This window comes from Wasmannia auropunctata, unplaced genomic scaffold (genome assembly GCF_000956235.1).
Source record: "Wasmannia auropunctata unplaced genomic scaffold, wasmannia.A_1.0 LD335990.1, whole genome shotgun sequence".
In the NCBI taxonomy this organism is placed as follows: domain Eukaryota; kingdom Metazoa; phylum Arthropoda; class Insecta; order Hymenoptera; family Formicidae; genus Wasmannia; species Wasmannia auropunctata.
In genome coordinates, this window is record NW_012026900.1 from 514,050 (window position 1) to 541,848 (window position 27,799).

Here is a 27,799-nt window from a genome sequence, read left to right on the forward strand (position 1 = left end):
GGCGCGCCTCGGCAGCTTCCGTCGCCGCCCGACGGCCGCGTTCGCGTATCGATCGGTTTCGGCCGAAGCCAACCGCCTTTACACACGACAGTCCCGACTCACGAGCGACGCGAAGGTTCCTCTCCTTGAAATGCGAGTCACAAATCAATGCGGGACGACCATCCGATTTCCCTCTCGAAATCGGATTAATTTCCAATCCTGTACATTTCAGGTTTGTTCCCTCCCTTTCTCTCTCTCTCTCTCTCTCTTGCTCTTTCCTACCTAGTTGCCAAAATCGAAACGGAATCGTGAGATTTGAACCAAAATCAAAATCGCAGCTTGAACGTACGGTACGTACGAAAAAATGTTTTTTTTTTTTTTCAAATTAAACGCGAATACGCACGATTGCGTAGATTGCTACGCAGATTTCCACGAGAGAAATCCTTGGCTCCGTAAATTCACTTTTGAGTTTACGACGCCGATTGATTGATCGGGCAGGTGACTGGAAAAGGTCGTCCGAGTGCACGCTAGCTATGAAGTTTTCATGCTCAATTACTCCCACTTTACTTAGACGTTCAACGACGCATGATCAAACTGTGTAACGTCTATCAGCAAACAAAGAGACCGTAGAGAAAATGTTGATATATATTCACTGATTCATACACCGCCCTTTGTCTCCGTGGCGCGACGTACAAATTACGTGTATGTATATATATATATATATATATATATGTGTGTATATATATAACACTATAGTTTAAGCAATGTTTTGCGAAAACAATCGCCACTATCTTATTTAACGTTAAATTATAAAGGCTTAAAAATAAATCGAAATAAATTTCGGAGCAAACGTTATTTCCTAACAAAAAAAAATTGATTTATTTGTGTTCGAAAAGATTAAAAAATGCACGAATAAATAGCACAGTAAATATAACAGTAAAAAGTATATCTTATTTTCAACATTTTCCATTGAAAGAAATCTTTCGCCCTAACATCTCATTTTCCTTCCGAACTGAAATTTACGATACAGCACTGTACTGAAATAAGAGTAAAAAGGATTACAAAAGAAGGAGAAAGAACGTGTCACGTCCCTTCGTATCGTTGCGAACTAAGGTATTATCACACGAAACGGGGACAATGATTATCGTATCAAAAATGAATTTTAATTTTAGTTTCTTGTTCTAATCTATACACGCTCTATTAATTGTACTAAAATGGATCATTATTTTGAAAAATCTTATCATTGGTAAACCGTCCAGCGTTCGAGTGTGATACAAAAGTCTGTCGCTCAGTCGTGATGTGAGATTGGCTTTACTCTGACGTCGCAAAAGATATCAATGACCTCATGTGTCCTTCCTTACGCATGTACATTGCATTAACTGCGTTTTACTTCGATGATTCTTGAAGGAAAACGAATTTGCTCTTCATTAAAAATGTTTTTATTACTCATTTATTAACATCACTTTTTATTAATTATGTTTCATTTAGTATATTAAAAAATCTATTGTGTATACATATTTTTTACGCGCGTGCCTGAGGGAGACTTAGATTGGTCTTCATACTCTCAAGATTTGAATCTGTGTAATTTCTTTTTGTGAGAATAGGTGCCTACAAGATAATTGCTATACCGAAACAATAAAAGAATTGACCAGAGCTTTGAGAAAAGTAGTAAATAGCATTTCAAAAGAAATATACAAATCTTTCTTAAATTTCGAAAAACAACTTAATTCCTGTTACTGTTTGGACGAAGAGAGTTCTGAAGATGCATATTATTATAACATTGACAATATTTGACATTTTTATAAACAATTATTAAATGGTGAAAATATTTTCGATTGTCTTTGCTTTATATATATAAATAAAACTGCTGAGTGTTTTCTATTGAAAGATATTTTATTTTTCTTATTCATTAGGTGAGTTTAAAAATGACAGGTGATTAATTTCAGCAACTTTCATAGAATATTCTGTGTATATGTATATAAATTTTCATTATTATTTTTAGGAACAACATGCACATAATATAAGTGCACGTAAACTGTTGTCATATAATTCTTTATAATTAGACGAATGTTATACAATTTCTTAAATTCAATCTTGCAATTGATATCTTAATATAAGTTGTAGATTTTTATTGTGGAATCAATTAAAAATATCTGCATGTCATAAATTTGTTGTTTGTATAGGGAAAGTGAAAACATTACGGTATATAGTAGATAAAGAAACTGCTTTATTGTTACAGAGCGTATCGTTATATGCCAGCATATAATAGGAAGTCCATAATAATTTACAAATTCAAACGATCCACTTAAATGTCACATATGGCGGTATGTGCAGGCACGGAAACCGATCACTCTTTCACTGCGAGGGTAATAAATTATTTGAGTAAGTACACTCTTGATCAATGGAACGATTATTCGGTAACGCTTCCTATATTCTTTCCTTTTTTTTTCTCATACTTTTATTAGCACTTTATGTGAGGCGTTCATTTAACTTCGAATATCCTAGGATTTGGAAGGCCGTAGCGTTTAATAAAAATTTTCAAATTAATTTCTATGCTAAAGATAATAAAGATCGTAGTTTATTTAAAAGAACCAATCAAATAAGCATGTCAAATCGAAACTAAACGTTCTTGCATTTGTCGCGAACGAAGGTCTCCTATGCCCCTGTCGCATGTGCCCGTGTGCAAATAGTCTTGTCACAATTATGCGAAGCAGCGATGTGCACTGACGATATCTCTGAAATTAGAAACATTGATCGTGCGAATGACGCGCAAAATATGCAAAAATTTCTCAGACACATTCTCTTATTATGTTCTAAGTAAATAGATTGCAGCGCGCGAGCAATATATACCATTTCTTTAAGCAATTTTTTGCGAGAACAATCGCTACTATCTGATTTAACATTAAATTATATGAAGGCTTAGGAATAAATCGAAATAAACTTCGGATCAAACATCGTGTCTTAATACCAAATGCAGTTGATTTATTTGTGTTTGAAAAAATAAAAAATACATGAATAAATAACATTGTAAATTTAACATTTGCAAAAAATATATCTTATTTTCAACATTTATCGTTGGAAGAAACCTTTCGCTCAACATCTTGTTTTCCGAATTGAAATTTACGACACAGCACTGTACGAAATAAGGGTAAAAAGAATCACGAGAAGAAGGAACGTGGTATCACGTTCCTTTATACCGAACTAAAGTGCTGTCTTACGAAATGGACAACGATCGTCATATCAAAATTGAATTTTAATTGAGTTTGTTCTAACACGATCTATAAATAAGTACTGAGGTTGATCATTATTTTAAAAAAATCTTCGCTGATAAACCGTCCAGCGTTCGTTTGTGATATCCGTGATCCAATGTGAAATCGATTTTATTGACATCGCATTAAAAGATATTAATAACCTTCTGTTTCCTTCCTTACACTGCATTAGCTACGATTTTATTTCGATGATGCTTGAAGAAAAAATGAATTTGCTGAATTTGCTCTTCATTAGAAATGTTTTTATTATTAATTTTTTGACACCACTTTTTATTTATTACGCGCGTTTTATTCAATAGATAAAATCTGTTACGAGACACGTGTCGTGTCTGCACGCGCGCCATATGCTTTAAATCAAATTGACGAGATTGAGCATTGTTTTCATGAAAATCTGAATGCCTTCATTCAAGATGTTCAAGCACTTGATTATCTAAATAAAAAATCTAAATAATAAATGCTTAGAGTATCATTGATAGAAATTCTATGTCTTTTTTTGGAATTGTATTCTTATAAAATAACAATTCGTCAATTTGTTAATGGCACACGTGCTAGAATACAGCGTGTGAAATTCTCCGAAACAATGGAGTTATTTTTGAAGTTAGGGAATTTCACATAGTACGAATTATTTTTTCCGAAGCCCATTTTTGGCTGAATGGACGCGTTAATAAACAAAATAATTGGTTCTGCGGAAAATAAATATTTTAAAGATAATGCCACACAGCCCGAAATGATAGAAGAATTGATCAGAAAAAAGTGATAAATTGTATATCAAAAAAGGTGTTATACAAGATTTTAATTTTTAAAATTTTCAAGAGCAACTTAATTTTGTTTCTATTCTAACAAAAAGAATTTTGGAATTACATATTATTAAGTTTGAAAATATTTGATTTTTATAAACACTTATTAAATAATAAAAACATTTCTAATTGTTTGTTCTTTTATATGCAATAAAATTGCCAAGCGTCTTTTGTTGAAAGATATTTTTTTATTCCTTATATGAGTTTAAGGGGTCATGTCAACTTTGAGGCTCTAAAATGATACCTAAGTTTGAGATTTTTTTCTGGGTAAACAAATAACTTTATTTAAAAATTATTTTAAGGACATTGTTGTACATATATAATAAAATAAAAAAAATATTTTATTATTTTTTTAATGTCCAAAATGGCACACTGGCCTACTTGCCGAATGCCTTTTTTTAAAATCTTTAAATCGGTGTACAAAATTGCAGGCACACAGTTTGACCTTGAACAAAATATAAAGAATTTTCATTGTCTACATATTAAAAACTATGAAAGTACGTAGGGATTTTTCTAAATATTGATTTTTCTCGCAATGGCAGCTATTTTACGAAAAATTGTATTTTTCGGCAGTACAAGTCTTTCTTAAAGCTACCATTTCGAGAAAAATCAATATTTAGAAAAGTTCCTACGTACTTCTATAGTTTTTAATATTTAGATAATGAAATTTCTTTGTGTTTTGTTCAAGGCCAAACCGTGTATCTAGAATCCTGTACACCGATAGAAAAAAAGGGATTTCGCAAGTGTAGGCCGTGCGCCGCTATTTTGGACATAAGAAAAATAAAAAAATATTTTTTTAGATTCTTATATGTGTACAATAATTTTCTCTAAGCAGATTTTCAATAAAGTTATCTATTTACCCACAAAAAAATCCCAAGCTTTCGTAGGTAGGTATCGTTTTAAAACCTCAAAGGTCGCATGACCCCTTAAAAATGATAGGTGATTAGTTTCAGCAATTTTCATAAAATACCTTACATATTATATGAATTTTCATTATTATTTTTAGGAACAATATGCACATAAGTACACGTAAACTATTATATATTTCTTTATATTTAGACGAATGTTATATAATTTTTTAAATCCTTTTATCTCAATACTTTGTACAATACTTTCATTATGGATTCAATGAAAATAATAAATTTTTGCTGTTATTGTGAAAGGTATAATAATTGTTATTGTAATAGATAAATTTGTTGTTTGTATGGGGAAAGAAAAAAAATATTACGACAGAGTAGATAAAAAAAACTGCTTTATTGTGGCAGAGCACATGTATCATTATATACCAGCATATAATAGGAAGTCCATAATAATTTACAAATTACGATCCACTTAAATGTCGTTACACATGGCGGTGTGTGCAGGCAGGGGATTTGAGAACCGATTCCGATCACTCCCTCGCATCTTATCTTGAATCATTTTGCGCCCACTTATTTTTTTCGTACTTTCCTTGAAACTTTTGAACGTCAATTGTTAATCACGATCGTGAGTGGCTTTTCGAAGGCCCTTAAAGGGTACGCTATGTATAATACATGAAAACAAGAGATATGTAGTCACCTTTCCTATGGTTTTTCTTTTTCATTGAAATCATTAGTTATAGTTAGTCGAGGAACATTATGCAAATCTTGTTTTGCGTCTTACAATATTGCTATTAATATCGCGAACAATAATTTTCATATGTATTGAAGACACTGAAAGTTGTTTTTCTGTCAAAGTCTGGTTAATTACCCTTTTCCTGTCTTTTTTTTTAGCAATAAAATGGTATATTTTATCCCTCGAAAGTATTTTTGGTTTCTTTAAAGAAACCAAAGAAATAGCCGATTGATCGTCCTACTTGAATAAGCCGTTTAAATTAAATTCATTAGATGCAATCTTCGATAAACATTGTTTTAAATTCCATTGTTATTGAAAGGTATAATAAAAGCGTGAATTTTTACAAATTTTGAAGATACACCATCCGATAGTACAATCAGCGTACCTACTTTACAAACTTTTATTTCTTTTTTTTCCCACAACTTCAGAATCAGTAAGTCGATTAAGACCACGACGAAATTGCATTACTTCGATGCTTGTAGTTAATTAATTAATCGATTAATTAGTTTGTCAAATTCGTAACTATCGTACTTACACTTTACGCTATAACAATAATAGCAAAAATTGCGTGAATTTTTTAATCTTTTTTTTTTTGTTTTAAGTTCCGTATTCCTCTTCGATTATCTCGTAAATGTAAATTTACAGCTATTACAAGTATTATTGTTTATATTTGTGTAAGGTAACATTAATAGCAGACTCTCCCTCGTGCCCGTCACCTACTTAAATACAAAGTTAAAAATGCACGAGACTTAAATCTTTCTTCAAATCCGCGAAATGCGTTCCGCTGTGTGTTCCGCGCGTGTACATTTGCGTGTACGTGTGCGCAGAGCACGGTGGATTTGCGTCTGGCACTTTGCCTGTACTGTTGTTCCTCTCTGGATTTTTCCGGAGATCCGAATTAAAAGAACGCGTCAAAGGCTCGTGATTGGCGTTGACTCGATGTATCGCGAATATACATCGTCAGTAAAACCTATATACGTGTATCACGTTGCGAGGGTAATAATTATTTCGAGTACACGATCAATGAAACGACTATCGAACTAACGTTTCAATAGTCTTTCTTTTTTTTTCTCCCATAATTCTATTAGCGCTTCGCATGAGGCGTTCGTTTAACTTCGGACATCCTAGAATTTGGAAGGCCGCTGATGTATCGTTTCGAAAAAATTGTTTTTCAAACCAATTTCTAAGCTAAGGACCGTAGTCTACCTAATAGAACCGATCGAATAAGCGTGTCATGCCCGGACTAAACGTTCTTGCATTTGTCGAGAACGAAGGTGTCTCATATATGCCCCTGTCGTGTGTGTTCCCGTGTGCAGACGGTCTTGCCACGATTACGCGAAGCAGCGATACGGTGACGCTGCCGTAATCTTTGAAATTAGAAACATTGGTCGTGCGAGAGATGCGCAATATGCAAGAAGTTCTCAGACATCGTCTTATTACGTTCTAATTAACTAGACTATAGCCTGGGAAAAAAAATGATGTTACATCGTCAATCCGTCGGGATTTAAACTAAGCTAGCGTTGGTCATAAAATCGTTGAGTTTTTTTTTTTAGCATATCTAGGTACACACTTTGCGCTGATACGCCATCGATATCGATGGCAGCTCGATTTTAGGTAGCTGAACGACAAAACATCAAGTGGGAAAAGGCTTGGAAATGAACGTATTCCTACAGCGATCTCAACGAAGCGTATGTCTCACTCTATATCGTACAGTTTCCTCGTACGTAAGAAGTGTCACGTATGCTTCGATCTACTTCGACAACACTCCGCGCCACCATTCGATATTTTCTCGCGTGTGTTTGGAACATCAATGATAAAATGCAAATTTTATTTTTAGGAATTATGTAGAAGTGGAAACTGCAAGTGGGTAATCCTAGCGGAACACTCGATAATTATAAATTTCATTAAATGGTGTGCCGAAGATTGTCAAATTAGATGCGAAGCAAAGCGTCCCAAAACTTATGACAGAATGCTTTATATATTACAATATTTTATATATATATATTATTTATATATATATATATATATACAATTAATAAAAATTCTTTCGTGATGTAACAGCGCCACACAATTTACAATTATTATCGATAGAAACTTCATATTCAGTTTTATGGCCATTTATATTATAATAATGCGTGAAATTATATATTCTGGCTTTATCCTTACAGTACGACGTGTCAATCAAGACTAATCTCTTCACAAAAATAGGGAAGTCGCATGTAGTCGCACTATTCTATAAGTTTGTGAACTATTCGCCATGTTTATTCTGTATTATTATTAATTGTTCGTCGGCGTTCAAGAGAGATACACTACAACGAAATTCTTATTACGCAAAATAAAATTGGTTAATGTTTAAATATATTTTATTATCATTTTCATATTTTTTTTATCAAAATAATACAAGTAATGGTAATTTAAACGTATGTCAAGAAACTATGGCACTGCGGTATAATTACAGTGATGGCGTTACTCTTTTTTTTTTCTTTTCGGAATGTTGCATTCGCGTTAAACAATACATCATTTCATTCTGCATTTTAGCTAAATCGGTGTGAACACATTCCATTTGACGTTTGCTGCTTCGCGAAACACTTAGATGGATAGCCGTCGTATAGAAAATATTCTTAACAGCGAAATCATATTCTTTTAAAATGTCAAATTTTCGACAAGCACATCTCGAGAGAAATAACTTCGTAGATTATCAAGAAGTCAGTCACGTGATTATGGAATATTACAAATGAAATCATGTGTTGTTTTCATTCTTAAATTAAATTATGTTTTGCATCCGGATAATAATTTTACGTTCCCTAACTTAACAATTCGAGATCGAAAGCAAATGAGAAACCGTGATTTTTTTCCCCAGCTAATTCTATAGCCTCGATAATATAAGCTCAATTATTTGTTTTTATAGAATGTTACAATAAATATAAAATATTATATGAAAGTATATATAATCCTTGTATTATCTTAAGACGCTACGATCGTTCACCTGAGAATTAAAAAAATTGTATATCCGATTTATTCAAAATTTTATTTACGTTACGTGAAGAGTCTAGCAAAAGTTCGATAATGAACTAGATAATGAACTACAGAGTTTAAGAACAAATAGGTAACGTCGATCGTTTGAAACGGTAAAATATCTACGTGTGTTGTTTTTCGAAAAGGCTCGTGATCGTTACTGTCTATTTAGCTCAAACGAGTTGAAATGATGCATCAAATAGGAATGAAATGAACGTTACATCGACTATCGATTAATACAAGATGCATGGCTAATTACGCGTTCACTTAGTTTATCTTCGTTAAGTTTGTCTTCTTTTATTTATCCGCCTTATCTCATAAAAATCTTGTACGATCTACGCGATCGCGTTACTTTTTTTTTCTTTTACTACCTATATAATATATTACAGATTTAATTCGCCGTAATTAATGGTAATAAATGGGAGTAAATTCTAGCAGTTCTTATCTTCTTTTTTTTTTTTGTTCGTAGAGTAAAGGTATTCGTAAGTGAAATGGCATAACTGACAAACGGTCGACAAGTACGGCTGTTTCGTTATAATTACGCTTGCTCTCATAAAGAAAAATATTTTTTAATGTTTTATGTTAGGTTCCAAAAACAAAGAGTATATTTACGTTACTTACAATTAGAAATCATGAAACTACGGACAAGATCGCGCGCCGCAGCCTTTTTTAATAATCTGAAATGGTCAATATGTATAGCATTTATAAATTACACTTGGTCACGATGAGCAGTATCCTCGAATTGTCGACGTGTGATTCAAAGGTGTTTGGTTTTTGGAAAATTTCGATTGTGTGTACATAATGGAAACGCGTCTCGCGAACGTACGATTTAAATGACAAGAAATTTCCCCCACGAGAGAACTGCCGTACCGGTCGGCGTTTTTCCTGTGTAGACCATCCGATCGAATAAAGAAACGTCTTCTACATTTGGCTACTCGCACACGTGCAATCCAGTATACATCTTAAAAATATCCGAGTAGATTCTACTTCTCGATAAAAGGCAAGAGAATTGTTCCGCTTCGTGTTCATCCTATAATATGATAACGCATCTACCGGGAATACGTACTTGTCTCGTGTTTCGATGGATTGACTCTTCGTAGGTAGACTGTAAACGATCAAATTCGGGGGGAAGAGGGGGTGGAGCGAATTCGCGTAAAATTGTTTTCTTTCTCTTCCAACGCGCACATTTGTGTTCTCTCCGCAATCGTGTCCATCGGATCCGAGTGCTTCTTTTGCGTGCTTTCCACGAGACTTACGGCGACCACCTACTGAACTCTACAAATCTATGCGGCCGTGGCCACTTTGACAATCTCGATCTGCACTTAAATAATAATAGATGGAAAGTCGAAATTTTTGAGATGTAATATATATATATATATATATATTTATATCACGTACTCGCGAACTCGCTTGATAATAATCGTATGACGTATCTTACAAGTATGTATTTATACACATTATGTATCTCCGTAAGATCGGAACGCCCCGTGTGTGTCGTATACCTAAAAGTAGTTTTCTTTCTTTCCATACTTTATATTATATACAAATTGTAAAATGTCTTTTTAATGAAAAAGTCGTGTCGGTCTGTGTATATATCTCTTTTTTTTTTTGGTGTGTATTTATATCTCTGTATAGTAATATTTTTCTCTCTCTCCCACGAGAACGTGAATGTATATTTAGCATTCGCATTTTTTTTTCACGCATTCTTACATTTTTTTGCACACAGACGACATATTCCCATGCATACTCGCTCGCACTCGCTCGTGATTTCGCTCACCGACATTTGTACCCCGTCGCACATTCGCTCCCTTTCGTCCTTCCCACGCGAACGCGTTTTTCGTGTCTTCGCAGAGAGTACCTCTCGATCGCAAGATACATAATTATCCCCGCGCACAGCCTTTTGTACATGCGTGTGTGTGTGTGTGTATGTGTGTGTGTGTGTGTGTTTGCGTGTGTCTTTTCAAAGTCAGTTCACCGCGTAATCGCACCTGCGACGTGATTCCAACATTACTTCGTTCTATTCGTAGGACTACTCTTAAGGAGGTGAATAAATATGAGAATATCAGAAAGCGAGCGCAAGGATTATACTCGCTCGGTACTCTAAGCCGGTACTCTAGCTGATGTTCGAAATCTCGAGCTCTAATATGTGTATTATACTTTGAGAGTATTATACTTGTCACGGAATGCGATCGAATTTTTATTTCGAGGAAAGATTAATCTCAAATCGGCGAAGAAAATTGTTAAATGTAAAAGGAGACGCGAGAGCCTGTACTTATTTTTTACACGTTATATTTCAGCAAATATCCTTACACATGTAATATTCCTTCTCGCGAAAAATATAATAACTTCGGCTAGAAAGGATTGAAGATAAACTTATCATTAGGACTAAAAGTAAGCTACGTCGCTACGGACTTATCATATCGGTGTAGAATCTCATCGCACGTCGCACTCAATGATGCCGGCGAACGACACAGCCATTTATCTAGAGCGTCAGAACGGAAAGCCACGTCTCTCGGCATCCCGAGCCCCAATTCTCGCTTTCTCACTCGTCGTATTCTCACTCGGTGGCGGAGACGCATCGGAAATTCATTCATCGCACATCGAGTATCCTAATATTTCTCGGCTACGCGAACGTGAATTAAACTCGGATACGATAGCGAAATGGAAGAGTTATACGTTGTCGCGCGCGGGTACGCGCGTCGCGAAACGACAAGACATTTTCGTTGAGGAGAAGCATCCGGCGCCGTCGTTACTCCGCGATCCAAATTGTACAGTTCCAGCGATCCGATTTCTAACCGATCCCGATCTCTCGACTATCTATACAAAATCTTACACTCGCTCGACGAGAGCGGAACGCGAAAAAGGGAGAGAGAGAGAGAAAGAGAGAAGAGGAGAAAGAGAGAAAGAGCGAGAAAAAGAGAACTCGTGGCGGTGATGATAGCGCGTCTCGACGACGATTGAAATTCGTTGAAGTCGCCAGCTGCCAGGCAGAGGCACACGCTCCCCTCAGACGGACACCCGCCGCGGCTGCTCGTGGTAATAATTCTGCTGCTCGTCCAGGAGTATCGCACTCCTCGCAGCAGAGCAACGTCAGATGCTGGCGCGGTGCTGATACAGCGGCGGTAACGGCAGCAACGGGACGAGCGGCGGCGGCAACGGCTCGCCGTCCCGCACGCTCGACGACGCCGACATCTGTTGCATCTGCAGCAAGTGCGAGATCTTGCCCGGCGAGCGACGCACCGTGAAACGCTGTCTCCGTCGCTTCCTCTGGAAGCCGCTGCATCGGCAGCTGCACACCGACGCCTCGTCGTCCAATGACATCACGTTCCCGTGATTGCCAAGTTGGCCGGACAGTATCGAGCCGTTCGCCGTTATCACATCGCCCTCGAGACGCACCGCGCCCTGGGCCGCCTAGAGGAGAGGGTGCGAAGATGCTCGATTAGCGTTCTCACGAATGGACACTCGTTGCAATGGAAATAAAAAAAAGTCTACTTAATAATGCTACTGTAATCCGCGGACATTACTTGTTAGATTCACAATTATCAACGAGGCGAAATGTGCAGAGAGTTTTATATGAAAGTATCAATTCGTAAAAATTTTTAAACGAAAGAAATGACAATTAGGCAATATTAAACATTCGGCAAAATAATAGATGAATTAATGTATCTTAGAGATACGGATGACTCGTACCTGTAACGCTTCGGCTTCGTCTCGTCTTTCATCCTCCGTGTTCATAGTCACGAATCTCAATACCAGCAAATTAAGCGAGGCCGCCACGATCGCCAAGCCGAAGAGAATAAATATTAGGGCGAACATCACGTACTCGGGCTTCTGGTTGAGCGCGTTGTCCTTCTGCAGCGCGACCATGTCGCCGAAACCGATTGTCGTCAAGGTGATGAAGCAATAGTAAATGGAATCGAAGTAGGACCACCCCTCGTACCTGGAGAACGCGGCGGCGCCGCCGGCGATAGTCAGGCACGACAACGTCGTTACCACGCAGATGAGATTTATCTCCGAGGCCTGCAATACGTCGCGTGTTAATTTGTAAGTCCAAATTGCATTACATATGCATTACATGTATCGTGATAAATGCCTAAAGAACGATTCGAGTAATTTGATTTTCGCTACTCGAGAGAAGATGGTACTCGCGGTGTCCCGTGGGGAATCTATCGGATTATATTATTCAATTTGAAATAAAGAAAGTATACGTAGGTACGTATTATAGATTACCTTTGTGATAATGATTAAAAAATATTAAACAAAAACAATTTGAATAGAAGTCACGTTGGTTATTAAATAATTCACAGTATTATAAATTGAATGTTATGAATTCGCGTTGGTTTTTACAATATATGTTTCTCACGCATGTTAAATGAAATAAGTACTGAAATTAATATTCTTATAACATCTATTTCTAAAATATAATTAAAAAATATATACTTAAGTTTAAATATCTACATTCTACATTTACTTCGTACAAGATTCTGCTTAAAATTAATTAAACGGATTTCTACAATTCAATCACTTTACATTTGAATTGCTGCAGTCCCGCTATTTTGTTTATCCCGCTTGCCATTTTGAGCAGGAAAACAATTTCGTGCATGTTTAATTAACTTTTATAATCTATTGTGCGGAAGTTCCGCACGATTTTCGTGCAGCTCGTATATTTGTCTCGAGAATAGAAACGCGCCTGAGTCCCATTCGAATCGTAACATTGGAACACGGAACCCCCGACGACGAAATACGTAGCTCGAATAAGCTTATTGTTACCTGGACGTCCCTACAGTTTAGAATCGTCTTTATGTTCCGTATTACGACTGACGAGAACTTATTCACGCGTTCTCCTATACTCTGGAACATTACGAGTCCTAATGGGATACCGATGATCGCGTAGCACATCGTGAACAATTTGCCGTATATGGTGCTCGGCGTCGAGTGTCCGTAACCTGAAATATAAATAAAATATAAATGAAATGCAAAATAAACTTTGACATGATTCTCCGACTTTCGCGCGCGATCGAAACGGGAAACGACACCCGTATTCCACGGATTATGAATATAGTCGCGACGTTTTGTGCGAAACCGCAAAACCTCGCGCACAATGTGCGTCTGTGTTATCCTCTGTCAACCGATAAAAACGGCTAAATCGATTAAAACGCACCGGCGAATACATGACGATCCATTTGTGCGTTGCACACAACAATAACTTTCGATTTCGAAATCGTTTATCGAAAAAACTCGTATGAAATCGAAAAATTATCTTTCGCGATAAATGAAAAAATTGATACACGCCCGAAATATAATATAGAAAAAATGTTTGTTCTTCCTATTTACAAAAAAAAAAGTGGCAGTCGTTTAACACTTATAAAGGTTGAAAGCGATCCGAATTGCAAATCAAACTTGCTTTTTCCAAACTGTCACATTTGGACGCCCGCCAAACGGGTTATCGAGCAGGTTTTCAATGCAAATGGATAGTAACGCAGCAGTAGTTACGCGTAATAAACTCGGTTTGAACATCCGACGGTATTCGGGGCAACTTTACAACATGTATACCTATCGTGGTGAGGACCGTTGTGGCGTAATAAAACGCGCCGGCGAACTTCCACTGTTGGCCAGCTTTGTGAGGTTCTGTCTTCAGCACCACTGTTTCCATGATCTTGAAGTCGTCCGCGCTTATATTGTATTTTCGTATGACCATTTTCTCGACGGCTACGAACAAAACGGACGTGGTGATTAGATTGGTATATGTATCTTGCAATTTGCGATTGAAGAATCACGAAAAATAAAAGTAATGCCTAAAAGTAATAATCGCGCCCATTGTTATTTATATTATTTATATGACAATTTCATGAAAGAGAGAGAGAGAGAAAGAAAGAGACGAATGAATATATCATGGAGCTAAATAAAATGACTAATGACCTCTGAACTTTTCAGACCGCGCTTTCAAAGACTCTGAGAACAGATGCCTCGTACATCGGGACGACGATAACTCGATACCTTTAATGAAAATTACGTATCAGGTAGGCGCAGAACCGTCCTTCCCACGAATAAAAGCCACGGCTTGTCTTTGTGAAAAAGAGAAGGGAAGCACGGCAACGCGCGCGCGAATCAGCTACTTCATTCTATACTGTCACCAGGATTTATAAGGCTCGCGGGAGACGGTATTTATCAGGCGTTTTCGAGCCATCAGTGGAGACAATAGTCGCGACGTTGTAAGATCATTCCCCTTTCACGAGACAGTGCAACGACATTCTTCTATTGGGGAGGTGCCTCTCTGCATAACGTATATCCCCGTCTCCCACAAATACCGCCGTCGCCGCATACACGATTACACACTAATGCTCCTCTGCACTCGTACATAGCGCACGTTGCTCGCTGTATGGCTAAGTAATCTACGCGAATGGCAATAAAGGGGGACTTAGGGAAACCCCAGACAAATGCCTAGAAGCATTGTAGAAATGCCTGACAGACGCTTCAATCCCTCCGATGATCTTTCGAAGTTTTCAGACGTCTCTTAGACTTTGTTTACTTGAAGGCTCCATTCAATGAAGTGCTTTGTCAAAGCCAGATCAAGAGAGAACGAAGGATCTGTTATATATATGTCACGTTGCGTAAATAAAAAGTAGAAGTTACATAAAATACTTTACATAAAATCTTGCATACAAGATGTATTTTCTTGTTAAAAAAAAATGATATTAAATTAACTATCACGTCATATTCGATCTTATGTATTATATTTTTCTAAATCACGAATAAAAGTCGATAAAATTCATTTCGCGATGTACAGTATTAACTTATAATTCAAATCATTTACTGCGAAAGTCCAGTCATTCCTGCAAACACGACATGCCGCGTCTATTTCGAAATGTGCAGAGCACGCGAGCGACTCGACTTTACTTACCATCTAACGCTTCTTTGCGTAATTTCTCCGTCTCGGACTCGAGCACGTCGAAGATCGCAGCACCGACGAGGAGATAGGTAAGCGTGAAGACGATTAATGATAAAGTCCGGACGTTTTGCTTCTTCATTCTCTAGTGAGCCACATGCTCACTAGCAGGGCCCTGGCCCTAATTACTCGCATCGCTCAGTGAGATACAATTTGGGTTGCCGGGCCCATTACGACCCCCCTTCTTTCTTCTCCTTCCAAAGTGATACTTGACGAGGGCCCCTCTCTTCCTGACCGAACGCTACAGACTTGGCACGCGGTCCCTTGTCCTCAGGATGTCTGCTTCCTTGCCGCAGCAATCGTGCAGTCGTTTTCGTTCATCTGAAACTGTCGCGTCTGCTTGTCAAAGCGTTCGAAACTATAAAAGAGACGCTGATACACAGCGGGTTTATTAATAAAAATCAGATCGACAATAAATTTCCGATGAAATAAGAATCAGAAACGGAGATGTGTGCGGTAATTGGAGCACCGAATCGATTTCATGGCGACCGAAAGCGAGCCAATGATACGGATGAAATTTACGAATCTGCTCCAGCAATACTTGGCGTTATTTTTAAAGATGTGGGTCACTTAAGAATGAACCGCGAAGATTGAAATCGATTTCATTGAACACTTTTTCCTTCCCTTCTCTGCCCTCCCCTCCCCCCCCCCTCCTCCGTCTTCGGGTTCGTTCTTTCGGAATCGCTTTTCTAACTTGAAATTCAAATGCACGACGAAAAGGTATGATGGTTCCAAGCGATCAAGCGAGAGAAATGACCAGTTTTTAAGACCTCCCTTTTTCCTCATTGACGTAGCGAGACTATTTCACCGATGAGGATTGGGCCGAGCAAAAAATGTGCTGATTTAGAGGGAAAAGATTTAGCTCACCTGCAACTTGTTCCGGGTTCTCCTTTAGGTACGACGAAGAGTTGAGCAGAATGATATGGCAGTGCTTTCGCTGCTCCCACTGCCACGTTCCCTCCATTCCTCGGCTTAGCACCCCACGCTTTCAAAGCTGACTAAACAACAAAAAAAAGATAAAATTTTGATGAGTGAAAAAATACATTTTGCCAAGAAATTGGTTCTTGATAATATGTACATTCGAGGAGCGATGTCGGGTGGAATTTTTCATCAATATTTGCTGATATTGTTCTTCGCTTAAAATTTCTGATATTAAATTTCCGTTATTTGTCGGAAAAAAATACTGGAATTGAGCAAACAAGACAAAGATTTAACGCATAACGAAAAAAAAATCGGCAAGCGCGTATGAATGTATATATTTTAAATACCTATGTATAAAAATGTTCAAGAGAAGCGAAATGAAAGTTATCGTAAGTGTAGTAGAACTTTATGTCGGTCAGGGGGAAAATGATCGAACAAACGATTAGAATTGTTTTGAATGTGGATTAAAGTGGATTTGGGATGTAAGAGTTTCCCACTGGCTTTTACCGGGATTAATTACCCGATCCAATTGAACTCTTTGTTATCCATTAACTCATTAAATGCTTCCAGCTAAGCGTTATTTGAGAAAGCACAATCTGTAAAATCTACGTTAAGATCAATGAATCTCAACAGGAATAGTATAGGTACTCTCATGCCCTTACAACGTAAAATAATCGTCGATGACATATTATTGCAAGATATCCAGCAAGTATCTGATTCTCGTGTATTTATATTTAACATACTCATATTGAATACATGTAATACCAAGATTAGATAGCTATATATACAGCAGAACAATTTACATAGCGAACACGAGCGATGTTTCCATCAAAGATTACAACCTGCGGTAATTTCGGTGAGTTTGGATACGCGTTTATTCATGAAACTGGAAGCGCAAACAGCGGAATACACATTTTCCCAGGATTCAAAATTAAACTCATCGAAATCGTGTCGATTTCAGTCATGTTGATTTCTACTAATATCCTCCGCATAGCGCTATTCTGGATTGTTAGGATAAATCTTTCACATATGTGCTCTGTGTTTCGTAAGTTCATTCCTTGTGCGTACTATTTACAAAAATGAAAAAAGAATATGAACAATTTCATGTCCTTACATAAAATGTATAGGATATTCCGAGTTCTCGCTGTGTTTTTAGGCACAGTTTTCACCTATACAATTGCAATAAATATGAGATCCAATGTAATAAAAAGATTTAATCGTAAATTTAAACAATGAGGTTAATTGGAAAAATAATTAATATTTCTTTATTTAATAGAGATCTAATATGGCAACACAGAGATTCTCATAAATCAATTTGATAAAAATAAACTATTGAAAAAATTTATTGTACATAAGTAATATTCATATAATAAAATATGTAAACGCGCGCGCACACGCGCGCGTGTATGCGTATGCATGAGAAAGAGAGAGAGAAAGATGAGACAGAAAAATGAAGAGAAAATTTCGCGAGCGAGTATCTAGTAAAGAAATTTGTGAGACTGCTCATCATCCATCCAATTCGAGATGAGTTCTGGTAATTCCGTAAGCAATGAGTCCAGCAACGTCGAGTCAAATTAAATTTTCTCGAATCCCTTTTCCCCTCTCTTTCACTCCTCTCTTCCTCTCTCTTACCCACTTTCTTTTTCTCCTTCTCATGGTTTAAATTAACGTTTGCGCGATAGTTGGTTAGAGATTGGCGGCCTGTGTTTTATTGAATTTATGATAAATTGCTTCCGAAATTCTCACCCACTATGCGAGCGACGTTGTGAAGTGAGGAGAGAAAAAGGGGGAGAGGAAAGGAGAAAACCGTCTTCGCACATTTAACCCGTGAAAGAAGAGGTCGCGAAAATCCCTTCGTGAATCAAGGTAACGACCGTGATTAGAATCGCGGCGATTCCTTTCACGAGGGAGAGAATCTGCTGAATACATTTAAATCTGATGCTCGCGACATTAGCGCCGGTAATGATCGATGAATGTACAAATCTGACACGCCAAAGAGGTATATTCGCATCTAATCGAATTTTTCTGTTCGGATTGAGATCAAACAAAAAACAAACTGAATCAGTCCTTGCTGTGAGCAACTTGGTTAGATTGATTGAGTTTCTTTTGAGTGAAAAGAAAGAGAAATAAAAACTAAATATTATTTTATTATTACTTCGCTTTAATAATATTGTTTGTTCACCATTTATTAACATTATCTATTTAATTGCCTCTATGTGGTTTATGCTCAATGTTTATGTATGCAAAAAATTGTCTTCTAATATACATAGGTCTAACATATATCTTGTTTTCATCATCTTTTTTCTCATATATAAAGAAAAAAATAAGAATATTTTATAGTTATACATTTAACAAAAATACGTAGAAATAGACCAATAAATGAACAATAATTAATAAGCAAAGAGTGTCTGTTTCGGTCAAAGTGGAATTGGTGTCTAATATTTTTGTGTGAATTTTTATACAATTTACAGTTCATGCAAAGACCGCGCCGATTATTTGTCGATCATGAAATACAGCCCTAAACTGCAGCTACGTAAGTGCGTAATATTACAAATTAAATTGATCAGCAATTTAATATCGATGCTAATAGGCCTCTTAAATCACTATAAAGGATTTATTGCGAAAAGTATCACCCTAGTTAGGGTAGTACGAACCTGGAGTTCCCTACATTTCCTACATTCCGTGACGGGAGTTTTCCCTACAGAAAATTATAAATTTAAAGTTGCTTTCATATTTTTGCCCTAACTACGAAACTTCGCGGCAGTAATTCTTAATCAGAGGCAGATAAATTCCTTAGGGTTCGAAACGTCCCTTTTAGAGATCATCGTGACAGATGCCTTAGCCCTAAAGGGTAGGCCTTAGAGGTAAGGATGATTGACGATCTTATGCCCGGGCGATTTTTATTCCTTATTAATGTAAAGAAAACAAAGACGAGCATTTCTCACAGGGGAAATATATATCTTACATTCGCTTAACCGAAAAAGTCAAGGACCCGCTACTTTGAGGGAAGATACTTCGCGATTCTACACCATCCAGTCATTATCTTGTGATAGGATCTTCATTGTTACACCCTTGGATAGGTCGCGAGTTTAATAACACCAGTTAGCTACCGTATACCGCTCGCGATGCTCCCTAATATCGATTATTGTGCGCACGATTCTGTAAAGGGTTGTTGCGATAACGGCTTATTTGCTCCACTGAATCAACGAGAACAATAAGCCGTGGTAGACAAGGAAAGGACGACGTGCCCGCGATCGCCCACGCGGCACTACCCCGAAGACAAAGAATCTTCCCAGAAGTCTGCTAAGCGGCAAATCAAATTCTCATCACTTGAAATTTGCCTATTGTGAGAAATGCGAGAAATCTTGTTGCACAATGATAAAGAGACCAATCTATTTTTTTTTAGATACACTCGAATTTCGAAACTTAAATGCATGTAATTTATTACTGAACAATACGATCACTATAGTATACTTACTGTTTTGAATTATTCTGACATAAAAATGACATAAAAGAATAATAAAGTTAATACGATTTAAAATTGGATTAAAATACAAATTAAAATTAGAACTCTGAAAATGAGACTGAATGTTTCGCCTCCACACCTGCTATGTCTATTAAATTCTGTTTTAAAAAAAACGTGGAAATATCATGAGTTTTTTGTACTGATACAGTTTTTATAATAAAATCCGTGCAATTTGCTTTGGAGGCAAAAGGTTCATGAATATCCTTGATTGAACATCAACAAATACCATTTAAATTGATAAAAAATGTATTAATATATAGTAATAATTAAAATATTAATCGCAGTAATAACGCAGAATAAATACAGTAAAAACATATATATATATTTAATTTTATATAAAAAATACATATAGATTATCAGTTTTATTAAAATGCTAATTAAAATGCTGCGTTTTATTAATTTGCTAAAAATATTTAGAAATCTATAAATCAAAAAATGATTATGATTTCAAATTAACTTTGTCCGTGCTTATAAATGTTCCCACGACGAAAAACAATATATTACCATAAACAAGTCCTCTGAATTTCGTATTTCCTCATTTATTCTCGCGAGTAAGCCATAGAAAATCAATAAGTATCAATAGCGAATGAATCAGTGCGCGCCGTGTAAACGTTCGCGAACTCGATCGAGATATATATCGGCATATTACAAGGGTCGGCCGTATTTCATGTTACATTACAGCGCGAACTTAGCGCGGTGAGAATCGTCTTTGCCGCCGCGAGCGTCGTGGGAATCCGTCCGACTTCGGACAAATTTACCACGTGATTGCGTTTCATGTTTATCCACATACGAAATCGCGAAGCTCGCGCGCGGTTACCTCTCCCACGGGGTGCTGCGTCATATGCGGCGTTACGGATTGCCACTGATACTTTCGCGATCGGTCGTGCAAATCAAACTTTCATCAAGCGCGAAACGTACGGGATATGCCCTTCGGATTTTGCGCAATGATATTCTCGCTTCGATATAATAGAATTGGAATTTACGACAATCGATGTATTTGATACACAGCTTTTATTGTGTTCAAAAAGAGATTTTTCCAATAATCTTAAAATATTAGAAAAAAAGTTCTTGGTGTCTCCCAATAAATCTCGATTATCGTTTAATGTGGATTATTCTCGTGATTTGTTCACAATAATAACTATTAAACGTGAAAACTTTTGATAATGAGAAAAGAGAACGAGGGAAAAGAGAATTTTCCCCATGATTCTCTACAACTCTACAATTTATTAATGCATATTGCAAAAGTTAAAGTATGTAATATAATCGTGATATGTAATGTAATATGTGTGTGTATAAAATAATAATTATTATATTATAAATAAACTAATATTATAAACTAAAAACTAGATAATAATTTTATATGTATGCGTGTGCATGCGCACGCGCGCGTGTTGTGTATAATGTGTGTGTGTGTGTATGTGTATGTATGACATATGGTAGAGTCAGAGTGCGCACAAATCCTTACACGTGCAATTGCAATTCCTTGAAATTCCACGAAATTGTGGCACGTCTGCCCGGTGTAATATCGAAATTGCACGTGCGATGGGTTGTAGCAATCGATTGCGCGGAAATAGCACTTGCTCTAATTCGTGCGAATCTCGCGAGTAGCAACATCCGGTTCTTCTGGTAACTTTTAGTTTTCACAGATGTTAACGATAATAGTCACCATGCCTTGGCGTTCAATATTGGGATACATCGATTAGTGGAGCCACGCGGTACATGCATAATTAAAATCGAATTATCAATCAAAGTCTCCATTATCGTCGAAATGTATTAACGGTATGGATATTAAAGCTGAATTAAAATTATTGCATTTTCCTGTGAGGGTAAATCAGAAAAAGTCTCGTGTATGCCTCGTAATGCAATAATTTTAAAATGTCATTAAATTATTAATTAATTATTTTAAATATTCATCACAGTTACACAGGTAAAAAGTGCAAAATTGTTACACGGCTTGGTATAATTAGCATGTCAAATGATCGGCGATCAATATGAATTTTATTGTAGAATATTAAAATAGTTTCTCAAATGTAACTGCACGAAGTGCTTAAAATCCTTTTTACATTTCAACATAAAAATTTAAGAATCTTTGCAATATATTGAATGAAAATTATTGCGTTTTTCTGTGGGCACAAATTAGAAAAAATCTCGTGTTTTTAATTGTAATTAACTCATTAATTAATTATTAAAAAAGTTCTCATTACAGTTATTCAGATAAAAAGTGCAAAACTGTTACACGGTTATAATTTGCATGTCAAATGATCGACGATAAATATGAATATAATGGCAGAATATTATAACAGAGTTTTTCAAATATGACTGCACGAAGTTTGTTTTAAATCTCTTTTATAGTCCATATAAAAATTTAAAAACGTTTGCAACATTTCATATTAATACGATATTAATATATGCAGGGAATATGTGCAATATTATCCCTGTTTATATACATGCGCTCTCTCGTGAAACACGAGCGTCCGCGAGGATAAGTTGGTGTTTCATCAGCTCGACCCCATCTCGCAGATATGCGTCCGTCGTCATGCGTTTCATGTGGCGGGCGAATGTAGAAGTCATTTTCCTTAAGTCGTGCACCGCGAGAGAGTATAGCGGGCTACCCAACATTATCGGCGCTCATGCTCGCTCGATGGCCACAAAACTCGCGCGGAACTTCCGGCGTAATGAAACGAGGTCAAAGCATCAGATGAAGCTCCCGCATTTCGCCGCGTTGATCCTTCCTGTGCCCTCCTTCCGCCCGAGCGCGGCCACGCGCTGTCGCTTTCGCCAAGCACGAGAATACAAACCGCGCGCGTTCGCGTTCCTTCCCGATTCAATTACATTAGAGGACGTCCGGGGACCTTTCTTCTCTTCCCGTCTCCACCGGGGATGATGCCGTGCTCCGGCTCACCTTCGCCGACGTATAGCCGACCCTTTCTCTCCGTTTTTTTTTCCCTCCCCTTCTGCCTACGTCGCTTGCCTTTTAAAGTGCCGTGCAAACCCACGATAAAGTCGACGGGTCTCATAAATAAATACATTCCGCCACAATATGTTCGCCCAGTACCTTTCAATAAACTTTTAGTATTCAGCTTATATCGTCCCGAGAGGAAATACATGCATTCAATGATTAAATGTCGTAGGTGCCCAACTCACAATTTGTGATACTTGATTGACGCGCAGAATCGTACTTGCAAAATCTATATTTTTCTGGTACAAATGAAATATTAGATATGATAAGAGAGTTGTTAATTGTATACTTAAATATTGATCGTACACGTATGCTGTTCAATCTCCGTTTGACAGCGTTTCTCTCTAAGAGAAGCGATGTCGGATTAAAATCGCTTTCTACTACTGTGGATGATATACAAGTTTAACCGTACTTTTTTCTCCTCTACTATTCCTCTTTCGCAAAATCACCTGTGTTAATAAACTTAAGTCAAATAAAAATTTTAATGCAATAAAGCGAGCTACTATTTATGGAACTAATTTGTAATAACAATAACACATCGCGTAGTAATTTCAATGATCTTATTATGTACGTTTAACCGTTTTGTCCCGAGAGGTATTTTTAGACTTAGGCTCTCTCAAATACACGTGGCATTACCAATACAGAGAAGCACGGATAGGGTTGAAACAACCTCTGTACAACAGTTGTGAGTGCAAAAAGCGCGCACGGCATCGTTTAAACGCTGTTGGAAATTCCACGCGTCATCCGACGCGGCTATACACGTACGTCTTTTTGTTGTCTCGCTACGAGAAGCAGGCATAATTTCGTGGAAGAGGTTAGTAACCCCTATATACGTTTGTATCACGACGGGTGGGGAGGGTGGCACTTCGGCTCTTTTCAGGTCGACTGGACCAGCCGAATGATTAATGGGCAGACATTGAAAAAAGAACTTTCATCCATCTTTCGTTCCCCTATCCACCTACATTCTCCCCTCTGTCTCTCTCTCTCTCTCTCTCTCATCTCCTTCTCTCTTCCCTCCACTTGTCTCTCGTACGTTGCCCTATACGCTTGTCCAAGGACGCACGCGGTCATCGCGGAGAACAGCAAAGAACAAAAATGCTTACAAGGGACAGAGGGATGGGCGGATTTATCGTGGGGTATCATTTGCAGGGTGCGCTTGACAAATTTTGGATCCCCTTAACTGTTCGAGAGTTCATTCCTTCTTTTTTTTCCTTCCCCCCACTCCCCGCGGGCTGTTCTCCCACCGTCACTCTCATCCGTCGGTGATGGATAGCCGTGAGAAAATGAAAAGCCGCCTTTGATTTATCGCTAACCGATCTTCGCTATCGGACCGTCATCTTCCGAAGAAACGTCGTGCATACGCGAATACGCGGCGCGAGTAATGGAGAGCTCCGGAGAGCGCCGTTCTCGAATTATCCCGCCGTAAAACACGCCCGGGGAACGCCAGAAGGATAATGTGTAATCGCGCGTACATTAATTATCGCGCAGCCTCGAAATTGCTTCCGGTAATATTCTGATATATATTAGCGCAAGAAACTACCGGTATCAAGATTTAGGAGATGAGAGAGATATTGTTGCTTGAACGTCGCTCTTAATCATTTGATCTGCATTAATTTCAAAACTTTACGTATACGCTATATTAATATCGTTTGCGAACGATCGCTCTTAGCGGAACAAAGAAAAAGAAACACGAAGATCTTTGTCTGGTTAAAAAAAAAAGAAGCAATGCATTAATTTAATGAAATGGTATTATTTTTGTCGGGCGTAATGCATCAACGTTTTTATGATGAAATCCTTTTTGAGAAAATTGCCGTCATTAGCAAAAGAAAATAAAATGCAAATGGAGATCACTAGAACGATCAAGGCTATTACTTTATCGTATTTAATATAAGTGGTCGTATCAACCAGCTCGCTTACCGCTATCTTTATCAAAGGCTTTAAGCGGCAGCTCGAATTTAATGAGCGAAAATGTTCTTTGAAATTTACAATATTCTCGCATAATTTCAAATACGTGTTCGAATATGAGTAAGTTATATTTTTGCGTTAAAAACGTTAACGAATTAATATTAGAGAACCCATTATTATTATAGAATTAATATTAGAATTCTATTATTTTTTTACTGGTTTAAATTATTCATCACAAACAATAATTTTAATGTACCAACTTTTCAAAATATTATTTCCAATGACAAAAAGTCACGTTGATCGTGCCTGGGAAAATGAGAATTTAATTACTCGGAATGCATCTGAAAACAGTCACCGAAAAAGTGCATTTAAAGCCTGGCGCCGCCCAATCCTTGTTTCCCGCGAGATAGTTCATTAATTAGCGAAAGAAAGGAACATTTTCGCGGCTGCGATATTTCGTCAGCCTAATAGACGCGGTCTCTTTGGCGTCAACATATCACATTCAAGTATTATACCTACACACAAAGCTAATTCAGCATTTTTGAAATTTATATTTTAGTATTTTTTGTTATTTTTAAAATATCATTTTAACTTATAAATGTAAAATATATTTTTTTAAATAAACATAATTTTCACTTAAAACATATAGAGCGATTTAAAAAATTCTTGAATGAATAGATACGAAATAAAATAATTTTAAAAAATTACACATATACATACATAGTATATGCTTCGTTGAATTATTGTTATACAACAAAAACGATTCAATTATGTCCGCACAGACTAAATTATTTTTTTGCGGACTCACTTCATTTGCAAGAATAAAATTAATTTCTCGACTATCCGTTTGTCTGTTAATCACAGTTCATAATGCCGAGTTCTCGTGATTTTTGCTACATATGTCCCCTCTGATTTCAGAGTTCTCTCGGCACGTCCATCCTTCGCTGTTGACCATTCCATCCTGCTGTTGACCGCTATTCTAACCGTCGAGCGACATGACCAACTTCTGTATGTCCAACTGTATGTCTGCGGCGGGTCGGTATAGCTACTTATTAATGGGAAGACTTGTTGCTCCGTCACGACACTGCAGTTGCAGTTCCATTGTAGTTTATGCGGCTGACGCTCTCCGATTTTGAAGAGATGTACGGTTTTTTTTTACGCATTTATACAGGTTTGCGAGTTGAGATAAATAATATGAGATAAATAACGACACAACAAACTTAATTAATTTCATTTTAATGAAATGTGTTATCGAGCGTGTTGAAATAATATTGTAAAATATATGGTACATATAAGAATGTCTGCAATTTAAATAAAAATATAGATAATAACATACGTAAACATGGTAAGTTAATAATAATCAATGAGCAAATAAATGACAGAATCTGTTTAAAAATGCTTCATGAATTCTTAATCCACAATTTTTCCATTTTGACATTACACTTCTGTATACAAGGAATTGGCACTTAATAATTAATAGCCTAAATTCCAAAAGATGTAAATCTCGCGGTTAAAGGAAAAAAAATAAATGGCCGAGTGTCATTCCTTTCCGCTTGAGTATCCTCTCGACTGAAACCGTCTGCCGATGTCAGTACATTTTACGTACGTTGGTTGCAACAGAGCCAAATGTATTTTTCATGAAGCCGCAATAAAACTTGCAGCGACGAAAGCCAATAACAGTAAAGCGGCGGCTCGTGTAAGGCATACTCGTATACTCTCTCTCGCACACTAAACCATTCTGCCGCGTGCTTTTCGTTACGAGGTGCGAAAACTGGAGAATTGTCCACATACGTTTAACTCATTAATGGACTTTAATTAGTCAACAACAAAAAATTGAGACACATTCTTGCTTCGACAAGCAACAAGTTGCGTGCCTACAAAAGTCGTGTTTAATAATATAATTCGTGTTTATATCATGACTAACATTAACAACGTACGCGCGTTTCGTTTTTCATTATCTTAAAATATACCATCGTTGGCGGTAATTAATATTTCGTCTACTATCGTCCCCACTTAATAACTCTGCTTTTAATGAGCACAATATTATTCATAAACCAAACGTTGCCCGGTGTGTAAATAAAAAAAAAAACAATAGAGCAATACAAGAATTTTTAAACAAGAATTTTTCAGCGAAAGTTCAAACTAAAATATTTAGAGGGCTTCCTATAACTTAAAAAATTAAATGATTTTACGCTGAAAATTTAAAAGATTTGAAGAATTAATCTTTGAGCTTATAATTGCATAACAAAATCTCACTCTCGACGTAATCTCGAGCGATACTTTTATAACTCTCTTATGCCAAAAGATACATAATAATAAAAATTAATAGGAAGCAACAACTTATATTTTTTAATCATGATTTTGCTATCAAAACATCTAATACAATAAAAGTATGGTTTATCATATTCCTTTTTATTCTTTAAAGTTACATAGAGTAGTACAGAATCATGTTTCGCATAACTCAAACTTTGTCGTAATAAAGAAAAAATATTGTTTAATGCCACTTCTATTTGTGGATTTTGCGATATGCGTATCGCGAGATGCAATTTAAATCAAAATTTAAGATCATAATCTTGTAATACATCTTCCAAATTATTCAAATATAATGTTTTATAATGTGAGAGAAAGAGAGAGAGGGAGAAATATGGATCGACATAATTGAGACTTTTTGCAGATGACAGAAGCAAAGAGATTTTTCGGCCACGAGAAGAATAGGTGGGCGGAAAATATGACGCGAGATAATTGAAAATGATCCATCGAACGATCCGGCAGTGGCAGTACGGCATTAATTTAAAATGGAACTGATCTGAGTTATTTCCGTTCTATTACCGCGAGAGCATAATCGCGAGGCCGTTAGACAGAGATTCAGGCCGTAGTTAATCTCGTCAT

At 36.9% G+C, this 27,799-nt stretch overlaps 1 protein-coding gene and 2 long non-coding RNA genes across 3 annotated transcripts in view; 2 read left to right on the forward strand and 1 right to left on the reverse strand.

Annotated features, from left to right (window-relative positions):
• The first annotated feature begins 46 nt into the window (after nt 1-46).
• On the forward strand, nt 47-26,128 carry LOC105453969. Its single transcript, XR_974940.1, has 3 exons — nt 47-211; nt 2,219-2,361; nt 25,829-26,128. It is a non-coding gene; the product is annotated as an uncharacterized LOC105453969 (long non-coding RNA).
• The window catches only part of LOC105453968 (two pore potassium channel protein sup-9-like), an 83,163-nt gene continuing 65,633 nt past the window's right edge, over nt 10,270-27,799 (reverse strand). Inside the window, exons 2-7 of the mRNA XM_011696275.1 lie at nt 16,467-16,597; nt 15,555-15,926; nt 14,207-14,362; nt 13,424-13,599; nt 12,344-12,673; nt 10,270-12,064 (exon numbers count right to left, since the gene is read on the reverse strand). Coding sequence (XP_011694577.1) covers nt 11,744-12,064; nt 12,344-12,673; nt 13,424-13,599; nt 14,207-14,362; nt 15,555-15,681 — 1,110 coding nt within the window. The 5' untranslated portion in view covers nt 15,682-15,926; nt 16,467-16,597 and the 3' untranslated portion in view covers nt 10,270-11,743. The remainder of the gene's footprint in view (nt 12,065-12,343; nt 12,674-13,423; nt 13,600-14,206; nt 14,363-15,554; nt 15,927-16,466; nt 16,598-27,799) is intronic.
• Nucleotides 14,355-15,283, forward strand: LOC105453967. The gene is made up of 3 exons (XR_974939.1): nt 14,355-14,441; nt 14,588-14,673; nt 14,791-15,283. It is a non-coding gene; the product is annotated as an uncharacterized LOC105453967 (long non-coding RNA).